The sequence below is a fragment of the Myxocyprinus asiaticus genome, chromosome 14 (genome assembly GCF_019703515.2).
Source record: "Myxocyprinus asiaticus isolate MX2 ecotype Aquarium Trade chromosome 14, UBuf_Myxa_2, whole genome shotgun sequence".
Lineage (NCBI taxonomy): Eukaryota > Metazoa > Chordata > Actinopteri > Cypriniformes > Catostomidae > Myxocyprinus > Myxocyprinus asiaticus.
Window position 1 is genome coordinate 35,024,405 of NC_059357.1, and position 13,237 is coordinate 35,037,641.

General features: G+C 36.3%; 1 protein-coding gene across 1 annotated transcript in view; it reads right to left on the reverse strand.

Moving 5' to 3' along the window:
* LOC127452253 (hemicentin-1-like) overlaps positions 1–12,410 on the reverse strand; it is a 31,219-nt gene extending 18,809 nt beyond the window's left edge. The window contains exons 1-9 of the mRNA XM_051717599.1: positions 12,102–12,410; positions 11,016–11,291; positions 10,577–10,906; positions 8,638–8,880; positions 7,259–7,432; positions 2,851–3,165; positions 676–918; positions 279–497; positions 150–221 (exon numbers count right to left, since the gene is read on the reverse strand). Of these exons, the coding sequence (XP_051573559.1) occupies positions 150–221; positions 279–497; positions 676–918; positions 2,851–3,165; positions 7,259–7,432; positions 8,638–8,880; positions 10,577–10,906; positions 11,016–11,291; positions 12,102–12,234 (2,005 nt within the window). The 5' untranslated portion in view covers positions 12,235–12,410. The remainder of the gene's footprint in view (positions 1–149; positions 222–278; positions 498–675; positions 919–2,850; positions 3,166–7,258; positions 7,433–8,637; positions 8,881–10,576; positions 10,907–11,015; positions 11,292–12,101) is intronic.
* Between the last annotated feature and the right edge of the window lie 827 nt (positions 12,411–13,237).

The window sequence follows — 13,237 nt, forward strand, 5'->3', positions numbered from 1 at the left end:
TTCACTTGACTTGTCTTGACTTGAACAGCAGATCTTGTTAAAGATACTAAAAGAAATTGCATTGCAATTTAATTAGCAGTTGATATAAAATGAAGTGAATGGAACAATGGTCCTTAAATAAAAATAATGTACAAATTGAAGAAACTAGCCACTAAGCAGTGGTCCAGAGACTTCCAGTGTGATCTCAGATCCTCTCACAAGCTGCTCTCCAGATGATCTGTCTGAGGAGATGGTGGATAATGGGGCTCAGCAGAGAGAAACGCAGTGATTCATCACCTAAATAGGTATTTTGCTCTGAGAGAGTTTCTTCATGGGGATAGTGTTGTCTTTGCCATTCTGTGCTATATTTCCATTTTGTGCACTAGGTTTGGCATCCTTCAGGCTATATTGGCCCATCTTGGCTTTTTTGTAGTAGATTGAGTAGATGAAGATGAAGATGACTGAAATGAATGCCACTGTGATTGCAACAAGACCTGCTATTAAAGGCAGGTGATCCTCTGTGTCAAAAGAAATAAAAGATACCATAAAATCAGACACAATCAAAGAAAACGAATAAACATTTAAAACAGTTATTAAAGGAATGTTCCGGATTCAATACAATTAATAATTGCAATGTAATTACACAGAAATGGAAGTACTACTGTTAGTATTACTAAAGCAAACTGAAACCGTTACCTTTTAAGACCACTGTTACATTTCTGGTTGTGGTGCCGGCGGAATTGCTTGCAATGCAATAAATATTCTCAGGTGTTTCTTCTGTTATAGTAAGATTTCCACCATCAGCTATAACATTAGTGATGCTGCCCCAGCTGATTGTTGGTTTTGGGTATCCCTCTGCTTCACATACAAGCACCGTTAGATAGCCTCGAAACACAGGCACTTTGGGAGCCAGTTTTGTCTCATTGATGATCGGTTTAACTTCAGGAAGAAGTAGAAAAACACAGGTAGGGGAAAAGAGCATAAGAGGTGCATCAGCATAAACTACAGCTTCTTAATCACACCATGTTAATTGAAACAGAAAACTATGAAAAAGTCAGTGGCCACATTAATAAGTGTGTTTTTGGTTTGAATTAAAGGAAAAGTTCATCCAAACATGCAAATTCTCTCAACATTTACTCACCCTCATGCCATCCCAGATGTATATGACTTCATTCTTCTGCTGAACACAAATGAAATAATGAAGCTCTGCAGGTCCATACAATACAAGTGAATGATGGCCAGAACTTTGAAGATCCAAAAACACATAAAGGCAGCATAAAAGTAATCCAAACAACTCCAGAGGTTAAATCAGTGTCTTCAGAACGAAATGATAGATGTGGGTGAGAAAAAGATCCATATTAAAGTCAGTTTTTACTAGAAATTCTCCTCCCCGTCCACTAGGTGGCGATATGCACAAAGATTCGAATCACCAAAAACAAAAGAAGAACAATGTGAAAGTGGAGATTTATAGTAAAACAAGGACATAAATATTAATCTGTTTGTCACCCACACTATCATATCACTTCATAAAACATGGATTAAACTACTGGAGTCATATTGATTACTTTTATGATGCCTTCATATGCTTTTTGGACCTTCAAAGTTCTGGTCACCATTCACTTGCATTGTATGGACCTACAGAGCTGAAATATTCTTCTAAAAATCTTCATTTGTGTTGAGCAGAAGAAAGTCAAACACATCTGGGATGGCATGAGGGTGAGTAAATGATGAGAGAATTTTCATTTTTGTGTGAACTATCCCTTTAATGGAGCTAAAAAATTGCATTGTGCTATGTGTGTGTTGCAAAATCTGAGATTGTCTACAGCTGCCACATTTTCTTAAACAAGCAGTAAAATGTAAGTTTTTTCCAAATGCATGTTAAATATTAGTCTTAAATCAAAAGCCAGGATAATGATATAGATAGTTGTTCCCCAGTTAGTTTTCTACAGTGGTTGTGTAGTGAAATGTCTTATTTAGAAACCATAACTTCAAAAAGAGGAACAGTTAATAAACAGATATCCTAACAGCCTCATCAGACCCTTACTTATAACCACACAAATAGACTTTTTAACACTGTGTCTACATTGTTGCAACGTGTTCAAACTAATCTCTGCCATTATAATCAATAAAGCTGCCAACACTGGAAGTGGACGTTTCGTCACGATGTGTCTTTAGTTCACAGATACCACTTTTCATTTTTGTCCCAGTGCACAGCTACTATGCTCTTCTGAAATAAAATTATTGTATTTACAAATATCATGTGTGAATTGATTGCTTGTGTATTTTTATTTTTTTATACATTTAAATAACTTCTGACCTTTCAACACAAATCCACCATTCCGAAAATTGACTATACATGAGTTAGTTTATAATAACAGATGTTAATGGTTAAAAACAAAAGATGCCTGAGACCAGAAACATCACAAGCTGGCTTTAAATCTGAAATCTGTCATTTCTGCGCTAGCGTCACCAAACAGAACTGCAAAAATAAACCTTGATTGAACAAACAGATAGTCCCGCCCCCCAAACAACAGCCTCCCATTGATTGAGTCAATGATGCTGTGTGAGGCTGGACGGGCTGCTCAAACAAACGGCAAATTTTATAGCGCCATCGAGACACAAAGTTTACAGTTTTTGAGAAATCAGCCAACAAATGGCCGACTTACACCATAATACTGTAAAAAGTATTTTAACATCGCAAAAGTTACACATTTCCAAATGTTAAAGTAGTAGGCACAGTGTAAGACTCCACACATGTCTTTATCACATACCTTATTTCATATGGCAAAAACTAGAACCAATATAATGCCTGTTAAATGTACTCTTCTGCCTGACAACAAAAGTTTAAAGCTGACCAATCCATATACTTACCATGAACTGTAATGTTAAGAGGTTTTGATGTCCCTCTAGAATGTTGAGGTCCTTCTGCTACCAGTTCCATTTCTGCTTCACACCTGTACTGAACTCCATCATCAGTTCTGTTTGCAGTGATCAAGAGTGTTGCAGATTCACTCACTGGAGTCTTGGTGTTGTCATTGAAGGTGGTGAGATTCACCAGAGTCTCTCCTTTGAACCATTTCACAATTAGACTTTTAACAGAAGCCATGTCCTGAATGTCACACTGGAGCTTATACTGTTTGCCCTCAATCATTGGTCCTATGTGATTTACAATTTTGATGGAAATATCTGGAAGACATAAGCATAAATGTAATAGTTCAAAATGCTGGAACACATCTCAAAAGTGCACCCTAAATTAATTGCATTTACAGAACAACCACTTACAACTCATAAACTATCTGACACATTCATCATATTCAGCAGAATTTGAAATTCAATGTGTGAATTGATTTTTGTTTATTTGTTTTTTTATATGTTGTGTGCACAAGCCAAATGATACTTTAATACTGTGGATATTTTAGTGATGATTGCCCATGCAGATTTAGTTAAAATGTGATGTGCCATAGACAGACTACATAAAACATTTGTCCTGCAGTGTGCTGATGTGCTATACTTCATCTAAAACTATTTATCGAGAGAATACATGGAATATTTGAACAGAAATCCACTTGTCATACCACAGGACCATTTAAAATGAATTAGCGAAGGCAAGGAGGTGATTAAAAAATGTGCAAAACTTGAGAGAAATTATGACCATGCAGTCAGAGCACCTAAAATATAACATTTTCCAATTATACGTATCATATAAATGTAGGGTACAACAGGGCTAAAGGCACCCCTTAAGTAAAATTAGCTTTTTTTGGTCGAAAAAAAAAAGATGACTATTGAATATTGATGGAGCAACACAATTTGTGTAAAAAGAAATAATAATAGAAGGTTTTTTTAATTATCCTAAAATCTTTTCGTTTTGTTTTGTTTTGTTAAAGCTGGGGAGAGGGCCTTGGGGTAAAAGGCCCCGAGGGGTAATAGTGATGTAGTGTAGAGCAATAGTTATAGTGCAAAATATGTCAATATATGCTGTCTGAGAAGCTTTTTTGAGTATCAAATTAAGATACTTCATGCTTATTCAAAATAACCACGTCTGGAAAGGGTGCACCATTTCTAATCACATTTGGCAATTCATAACATCTCAAGTATTCTATAAACAAATGAATCTCCATTGTGATTGGATCAGTCAATGTGAGCCTACTTTGATCTTTATAGCAAATCTATTCACCCCACTTAAATAACCATGTGTTTTATGGGGGCCTGCAACAAGGGGGCTTTTGACCCCAAATAGCCTACTATCATTTCACTTATTGGACAGTTATTTAATTTTTCTTTATTTACTAACACTGAATGAAACTGAATATGAAAAATAAGTATTTTGTCTCCAAATAAATCTGGTCATTTAAGGGATTCTCATTAGCTACATAAATTCACACCATTTAAAAAAATATTAAATGTTAGATCAAATTACCACGAAATCAGACTTTAGACATTGTAGTGATGACCTTGTGAATCTGGAAGGTTTTTATTTTTATTTTTTTTTTTTTTTTTTTGCACTGCATAGAGACAAACACATGGTTAAAGTGCTGTGGTAGTTTTTGTTGCTATGTTTTGGGAAAATATAAAATTAAAAGTGCTTTTTACCCTGCGTGTGCCCCATGCCTAAAATATTGATTTAAAAAATGTTAATGGATATTATTTGTCAACCCTTTAATGTCAATTCCAAATGATATGCCACAGCACACAGGCCTTTCCTCTCATTTGTGTTGTTGAGGAATGTCCAGTAAATGTGTTGTGCAGATGTGCACGTCACGGGGTCATTTCCTCTATATTACAAATCAAACAAAACTGTTTTTGCTGTCTCAACCACAAATCACAGAAAACAATGATGGCTCAAGGCAGGTGGTGAATGTTAACAAAGACAATGTATATCTTATTTGACAATGTTATTCTATCGCTAGATACATACAATGTTACTCAACGAAATGGAATGCTGGTGCTTTTTGATCATTTTATAACGTCCTTAACATTCCATTTCAAGTTCAAATCCGAAAACGCTTCTGAAACGAAATCATTTGCTTCGTTGCTGGGAAATAAAACATATAAATGTCCTACCATCCAACGCATACCGCAGCGACAGCAGATCCAAAATTAGACAAGTGACGAGTATCCGATCGTGCCGCACCGTCATTTTAATGGTAGCTGCGCTTTATCGACACTATTTTTCCACAAGCTAACCGTGTTTAATTCTTATGTCGACCAGCTCTAGAGGTAACACACACCGACCGTTTCGGGCCGTTCATTTATCACAGGGAAGCACTGCCCAGTCTGCCCTCGCATAGCTGGCAGTTGCAGTTTAACAACCCTCCCCCACGGATCACCTTTGAGAAGCCATTCCCTGTTCTCAACTCTATCAGGACGTTTCACTTCATCTCATTTCCCCCTCATTGTCATCCAAACATCCTGTAGATAAGACACATACATGGGAGGGTCTGTTGCAAAGACACAGTATTATTGTAGCTACTGTGTCTTCCCACACGGAACATGATTCTACCGGTCCATCTCAAACATTGGATCTAAATGTTGCCTCACACTTATAGACACAATATCAGGTCTCTTTAAGTAGTTTGAGGGTCAACATGAAACTGACCATATTTACTTTCTTATAGGAATAGTTGACCAAAATTTTAAATTCTGTAAGTTTATATTTGACAAGACTGGTCAGTATAATACATTTACAAAATTCCACGTGTTAAAAAATAAGAAGTGCTCCATATGATGATGCATATCATGTGAATTCTACAGATAGAATGGAGGAGTCTGGGGAAGATTAAGTTCAATGCAGAAACTGAGATTCAATGACTAGATTTACAGCACACTACTTGAGTCATTCAACTGGCAGATTAAAGGGATAGTTCACCCATTAACGTAAATTCTCTTATCATTTACTCACCCTCGTGCCATCCCAGATGTGTATGACTTTCTTCTGCTGAACACAAATGAAGATTTTTAGAAGAATGTTTCAGCTCTGTAGATCCATTCAATACAAGTGAATGGTGACCAGAAACTTTTAAGCTCCAAAAACCACATAAAGGCAGCATAAAAGTAATCCATATGATTCCAGTGGTTTACATAAATGTCTTCTGAATGATTAAAAAAAAAAATCTTTTTTGGGTGAACTATCCCTTTAAATTCATGTTCACCCTGTTCTCTTTATAGACAGGGAGGCCTAAAACAATTTACATTAAATGATCACAAAAAGTGATCCCTCAGGTTAGAGAATTTATCCCTAAACCTTCATAGCCTATGTTTAAAAAAAAAAAAATATATATATATATATATATTACGTTATCAAAGTATAGCCTCTGTACTGCCAATTCTCCAGAGTAATAAATAAACCAACATCAATCGAAAAGATTAATTTACCAAGAATGTGTTTAATGACATATAAGACTGAACTTCAGTGTCTTTCTCAACATAAAGCATTCGACAAAACTAATAAATATCCAGAATGATCAATGTGCCTGATACATATACAAATATATTTTCTTAATACAATATCCAAGAAAGCAAACCTAAATAGTGTGCAACTCAAGCATTTACAGTAGTTGATCAAGCTGCTCCTGCCTAAATTCCTCATGAAAGGAATATGTGCACTCCAGGAAACAAGCCCAATTAACAGCAGATCTTGAAAAAGATAACAATAATGCAGATTCAGAGGGGCCTGGGTTGCTCAGTGAGTAAAAACGCTGACTACCACCCCTGGAGTTACGAGCTGGAATCCAGGGCATGCTGAGTGACTCCAGCCAGGTCTCCTAAGCAACCAAATTGGCCCGGTTGCTAGGGTGGGTAGAGTCACAAGGAGTAACCTCCTCGTGGTCATTATAATGTGGTTCTCACTCTTGGTGGGGCGCATGGTGAGTTGTGCGTGGATGCCGCGGAGAATAGCGTGAAGCCTCCACACACGCTACGTCTCTGCGGTAATGCACTCAACAAGCCACGTGATAAGATGCACAGATTGACGGTCTCAGATGCGGAGGCAACTGAGATTCATCCTCCGCCACCAGATTGAAGCAAGTCACTACGCCACCATTAGGACTTAAAGCACATTGGGAATTGGGTATTCCAAATGGGGAGAAAATATTTTTTTTTAATAAAAAATAAAATAAAATAATGCAGATACATTCAAGTTGGCGACTGAGATAATAATAATACTGCTGCATATATCCTCTCACTAGATGCTCTGACTGAAATTGTGCAGCTCAGTAGATAAAGCAAACTCAGGAAATCATAACCAAAGACGAGAAACTGAATTATCTGAGAGAGTTCCTTCAGGGGATTTGAGCTGGCTGTGCTCTGTGTCCATTTTGTGCATTGGGCTGAGCACTCCTTGGGCTAAAATAGCCCTTCTTAGCATTTTTATTGTAGATGAAGTAGATGCAGAGGAGGACTGAGATGACCGCCACTATGGTAACAATAACTGCTACAATTATGTGCCAGTAATTCTCTGTGTCAAAAGAAACAAAACATACAAGTAAATCAGTCAAAATGGTTCAGCAACTCTAAGGAACACTTGGAACCTGATTGCAACAGTTGCTACATATCCAAGCAAGCAAGCAAAACGCTTTCTATTTGTTTGCCTTCTCTACCATAAGAACTACTTTTGCATAGAAAGGCATCTGCTTTATCCTGCTGTATCCTGCTTTACACTTTACTGCATCACAAGCAAAAAGAGCAAATGGTTGAAATCTAACTGGTAAAATGATCAAATCCATGCAAACATGTTGCAACAATTTGGATCAACCCAAAAGCCCTCTGCACATACGTCAAGCACTAGGAAGTGTAATCAAGCTTGAAATCATGATTGTGTCTAGAGACTGCAATGGCAAGATGTACAGTGTAAAAGGGGTTATATTTTGGCCTGTTCTCACCCAAAATCGATTGGATCGCTTCTGAAGACATGGATTTAATCAATGTATCACTGAGTCTTATAGATTACTTTTATGCTGCATTTATCTGCTTTTTGGAGCTTCAAAGTGTTTATTACCATTCACTTGCATTGTATGGACCTACAGAGCTGAGATATTCATCTAAAAAATTTTGTGTTCATCAGCAGAAGTCATACACATCTGGGATGGCATGAGGGTGAGTAAAATATGAGAGAATTTTTAATTTTGGGTGAACTATCACTTTAAATATTCTTCTTGTTACACATCTTCTGACATAAAGTCTGCAAATGGAGCATTACTAGACAAATAAGCTAAACAACACAATCCAAAAATGCAACTAATTTTTGAAAGGCCAGAGTACTATGATCGCAAAGAAGCTGAAAGGTGTTTGCAAATTGTTTGAAGAAGGACAAGTGAAATTTGTCAAAGGCACATTGCACTGAAGCAAAGAGAAAAATCAAATGCATTTTAGGCTTAATTGTGTTTTCTGACATTTTCATTATATTTGCTAATTTAATCTAACCAAACTATGCTTCAAACTACAGCAGTTTAATCTGTTAAATATAATGTGTCATTAGTTTAACGTAAACAATATTTGTCCTATTCAAACGTGTGCTGTTTTGAAACAACCACAATTTAATTCTGAATGTTTGCAATTACACAGAATTTGAAGCACTTCTGTCTTTCAGTAGTACTAAAGCAAACTAAAATATGTTGGAAATCATGTTGCAGAAGGAAAATCATTTAAAAAATGTATAGTTACCTCGTACAACCACTGTTACAGGTCTGACGATGGTGCCAACATAATTTGAAGCAGTGCAGTAGTAAATACCATTAGTCTCATATGTTGCTTCTGGTATAGTAAGATTTCCACCAAAACTGTTGGTGTGTTTCCAGCTGATTGTTGGTTTTGGGTGTCCCTCTGCTTCACAAACAAGCACCACTGGATAGCCTCGAAATACAGACACTTGGTAGGGCAACTTGATATCATTGATGATCGGTTTAACTTCAGGAAGAAAGAAAAGAGACAGCATTAAGAGGTGTTGTATCTGGATAAACAAATGCATCCAATTATTTCATGAAAAAAACAGTTGTCACATTAAAGCTGCACTATGTAAGATTTTTGGGTTAAAATTGCCATTATTGAGTACATAAACAATCGGTGTTCACAACAATGTCCTTTCCTTACCCCATTTCACTATGGTAAGCCGATAAAAATGATTTGTATTTTAAGCTGTCGGGTCGGATTTGCCGCCAAATCGCTGGCTTATGACGTACATCCTTGCGTCAATACGTCATGTCCTTAAACACAAGAAAGAAGTACTGGCTGTCTCATGTTCCAGCTGCAGAAACTAAGTTCAGTTCAGTAAGTCACACTCACACAGTTCAGAACAGCATCGCTGCAGTCTAGATGGATGTTTATCTGTTATCCGTTTGGCGAAGTTGTTTACCTGCTATAATGCTTGGATATGTTGTCTGGTAGGTTGTTGAAGCTAATATTGCTTGGCATGCTTGTACGAATCGAACATTACTCGTGCTTAGACCGATCACAATGTATCTACGTTGTCGGGGGAAGTTACTGTGACGTTTGCTAATATTTATGACTTCTGAAATTGACTTCTTGCAATTGTTATATTGCATATTTAAGAATATAAAATAAGCATATTTTATCCCCATCATTATTGAATCCTCGTTTTTTGTTATTAGTTTATTGTGTTATTGTGTGTATTGCATAGATATACTATTTTAGTATTATGGTTCACTTGCATTATCAACTGAAGCTGTACAATATAATATAAAAATAAGTTTCACTTTGTAAATTGATAAGTGTAGTACAATACAAACATTAATAGTAGATACACTTGAAAAATCCTATTAAAATATACTGGTAACTAATGACTGAGGTGATTGACTCCTCTGTTCTCTATGTAAAAGTGTTTTGAGTGTAGTGTCAGAAAAGTGTTATAAGTGTAAAATTTATTCATTCAAAATATGTAAATAAAGAATGTTATTTCTCTTCATCAAAGCAAGTGATCCTTCAGTTTTAAATGTTTAATTGTATAACATAATATCAACATGAAAATAGCACGTTATTACTCCGGTTCTTATTATCTCCCATTCACGATCACACACACCGATCTAGGAGTCTAGGAAAGCTCAAGTCATGAGATTCATCTGCCAGAAAAGCAGTGCCAAAACACGACTCACGTAATGTGTTCTTCCTCAAATTACTTGCAATTTTAAGTTTTAACCACAGATGTTGCTAGAGAGCACAAAGTTATGTAGTGTGGCATTAATGGGGCTGATAGAAATGATGAACAACTAATGACAGAGATGCTATAAATATAGTTTTGAGTCCTACAGTGTGGGGGCCACAAAACGCAACAAAGCACTGGCCATTACAAGCAAGCATAACACAAAAAAAGTTAAAAAATAAATAAAATAACATAAAAAAGTTATGTTTATCCAATATCATTGTTGAAAGAAGTAAACATTTGTTGAATGTTGAATGTGAATCCTAAATCAAAATTCAGGTTTATAATTTAGTTCCCTAGTAAGATAAATGTATTTTTATACTATATATATTCCCGGTTTCATGGTCACTGTAATGCATTATATGTCTGCACTAACAATTTAGTCCTCTGCATGTCAAAAGATGTTTAAAGAAAAATCTTTAAAGCTGAATCTTTAAATAGACTTACAGTGCACAGTAATGTTGAAAGGTTCTGATGTCACTGTAGGAGGAGGTTGAGGTCCGTCTGGTCCCAGTTCCAGTTCTGCTTCACACCTGTACTGAACTCCATCATCAGTTCTGTTTGCAGTGATCAAGAGTGTTGCAGATTCACTCACTGGAGTCTTGGTTTTGTCACTGAAGGTGGTGAGATCCACCAGAGTCTCTCCTTTGAACCATTTCACAGTGAGATTATTAACCGGAGCCACATTCTGAATGTCACACTGGAGCTTATACTGTTTGCCCTCAATCACTGGTCCTGTGTGATCCACTGTGCTGATGGACACACTGTCTGGAGTCTCTGTGAAGGAAGATTTAAACAACCTGATTCTCTACATGAATGAAAGTATATTCTTTTAATAATTTCAGAGAAAAGAAAGACAGAAAACCTATAATGCATAAAAACTCACTGTAAATAGTGATTGGGAGACGTGATTCACATTGTGATCCATTATTATAGTTGATGTAGCAGATTGGCTCTATGTCCCATTGTCTCAGGTGTTGTATGTTCCAGGTGATCAGACTGTCATTGGTCATGGGTACACTTCCCTCAGTGGCTTCCCATCCCATCTCACCATGAGGGACAGTAGTGCTACAGTTAACTGAAACAGAACTGTTGTACTTTCTGACAACTCTCGGTGGGTTGAGACTGAGTTCAGAAGAGTGGCATGGCTTCAGGTCTGTACCTGTTAAATACATTGAAGAGTAGGCTGTGATTTAAAACGATAGTGCGCACCCTTCCCGTATTTACAAGAGACTGCCAGGACAAAAATGGGCTTTTCCCAATCAGTGGACGTTTTCAAACAATTGAGATTCCCTACTTTCATTGGATAGTTTAGAAACGCCCATCCTCCACAGATATGAAAACACCCATTACTGTTCTGCAGAGACCTATACTTCAAACTGGACGGTACTAAATGCTAATGGTAAAGACAAGACAGAGTAGAGCAACGGTTTTATGTTCCTGGACAAGCTGAAATCACCTACTATTAGTTGTTAAGGATTAAAAATGGTTTGGTATCTTTTCACAAAAAAAAAAAAAAAAAAAAAAAAGTACTATCATGTTTTTTTAGGACTACCATTGTATTATTTGAGTAGCATGTAAACAATATAGTACGAATATGGCAATATTTCAGTAGGCTACCATTGTGTATTAAAGAACAAATCTGATCCCATCATTCTATCATGATACTGTCCCGATACTTTTAATATGAACTCAAAACTAGCCATTTTTGGTTTTCAAGTTAGGAGTAGGTTGCCAAATACAAATAAATAAAGAAAATAAAGAAGAAGAAAAAGAGCCGAATGGAAATAATTTACTAACGTTAGGGTAACGTTTTGTGTTTGCTGTGCCCATGTTTTGCCCATATGTTACTATGATTTGTTATTACTAGATGAGAACAAAGAAGCTATATTTCCATAATCTTGTTCGTTAACTAATCTCAAATAGAGAGAGAAAATAAAAACAAATATGGGAAAAACAATTAAATACTTACCAGCTGCGACTAGCCATAGCAGTGAGAAGCACAGAAAACTCCTAAAACATCGAAACAGCCTTGATTCAAACGTTTTCTTTCTTCTCTCGAAAATCCGAAATGTTGTGGTGAGAAACAGTGCTCGTTTCTGCATTTTAAAACAATGTTAAAGCGCCAGGTGCGGTCCCTAGAAACGTTGTCTCCTCTCTGTGTCCTGGTCTGCCTAATGTTTGTTTCGCTGTGTGGGAGATTGTGAAGTGAGAGTAACAAAAGTGTTTGTTTAGCGGAACCCCCTCCCAATCCTGATGTGCAGCTCACTGGAATGTCCCGCTTAATTTAGGACGCTTATATATCTCTCCTTCACATTTGCCATTACTTCACTTTCAGTTATGTTGCACACGCACTGACTGTGTCATACTGGAATTTACCTTGAGTTTTTGTATTGGTTATTTACACAAACGAATAATAGGTGGGCATTTTCTTTATCAGACTGAAAGCTTAGAAAAAGTAAGTTTAGATAATTAAGCAAGACAAATTACAGTTTTTCTCAGTCGCTTTGGCTCAGTTCTCGAATGAGAATTATTATTAGTTTTTTTTTTTTTTTCAAAACATTAAGTTGAAATCTCTGAACAGTTAATTTCTTGTTCACACCAGATTTGAATTTCTTATTCATTTAAGCAAACTGCATGTGTTTTGGCACATGTGTGCAAAAGAGTAAGTACAGTTGTCTACAGTTTGCACAATAACTAAATGCACATGGCTTGCTGATTAGTTGATTCTCAGTGAAACTGTCATACTCTTCACAACTTCTAAACATTCTTTCATCATGTGAGCCATCACATGCAAAATTTTCCATTCATTTATCAAAATCTGTCAGACATACATGTATATTCAATAAATATCTATGACATGGAAGGTTTTTCATTGTTACGTTTTTTTCTTTCTTTTTTTTCTTTTCTTTTTTACATTTTTTTTTTCTTACATGTATGTCATTTTGTGGCAATTTTTCTATTCACTATATATGACTTTACATGTAAGAAATGTGTAAAAATGGACATGCAAATGTGAATTTACTGTTTACATGAAACACATTGCTCCAAAAATAAATGTACTGTATACATACAAATGTGCATATCCTTTTTCTGTGTACAACAGTA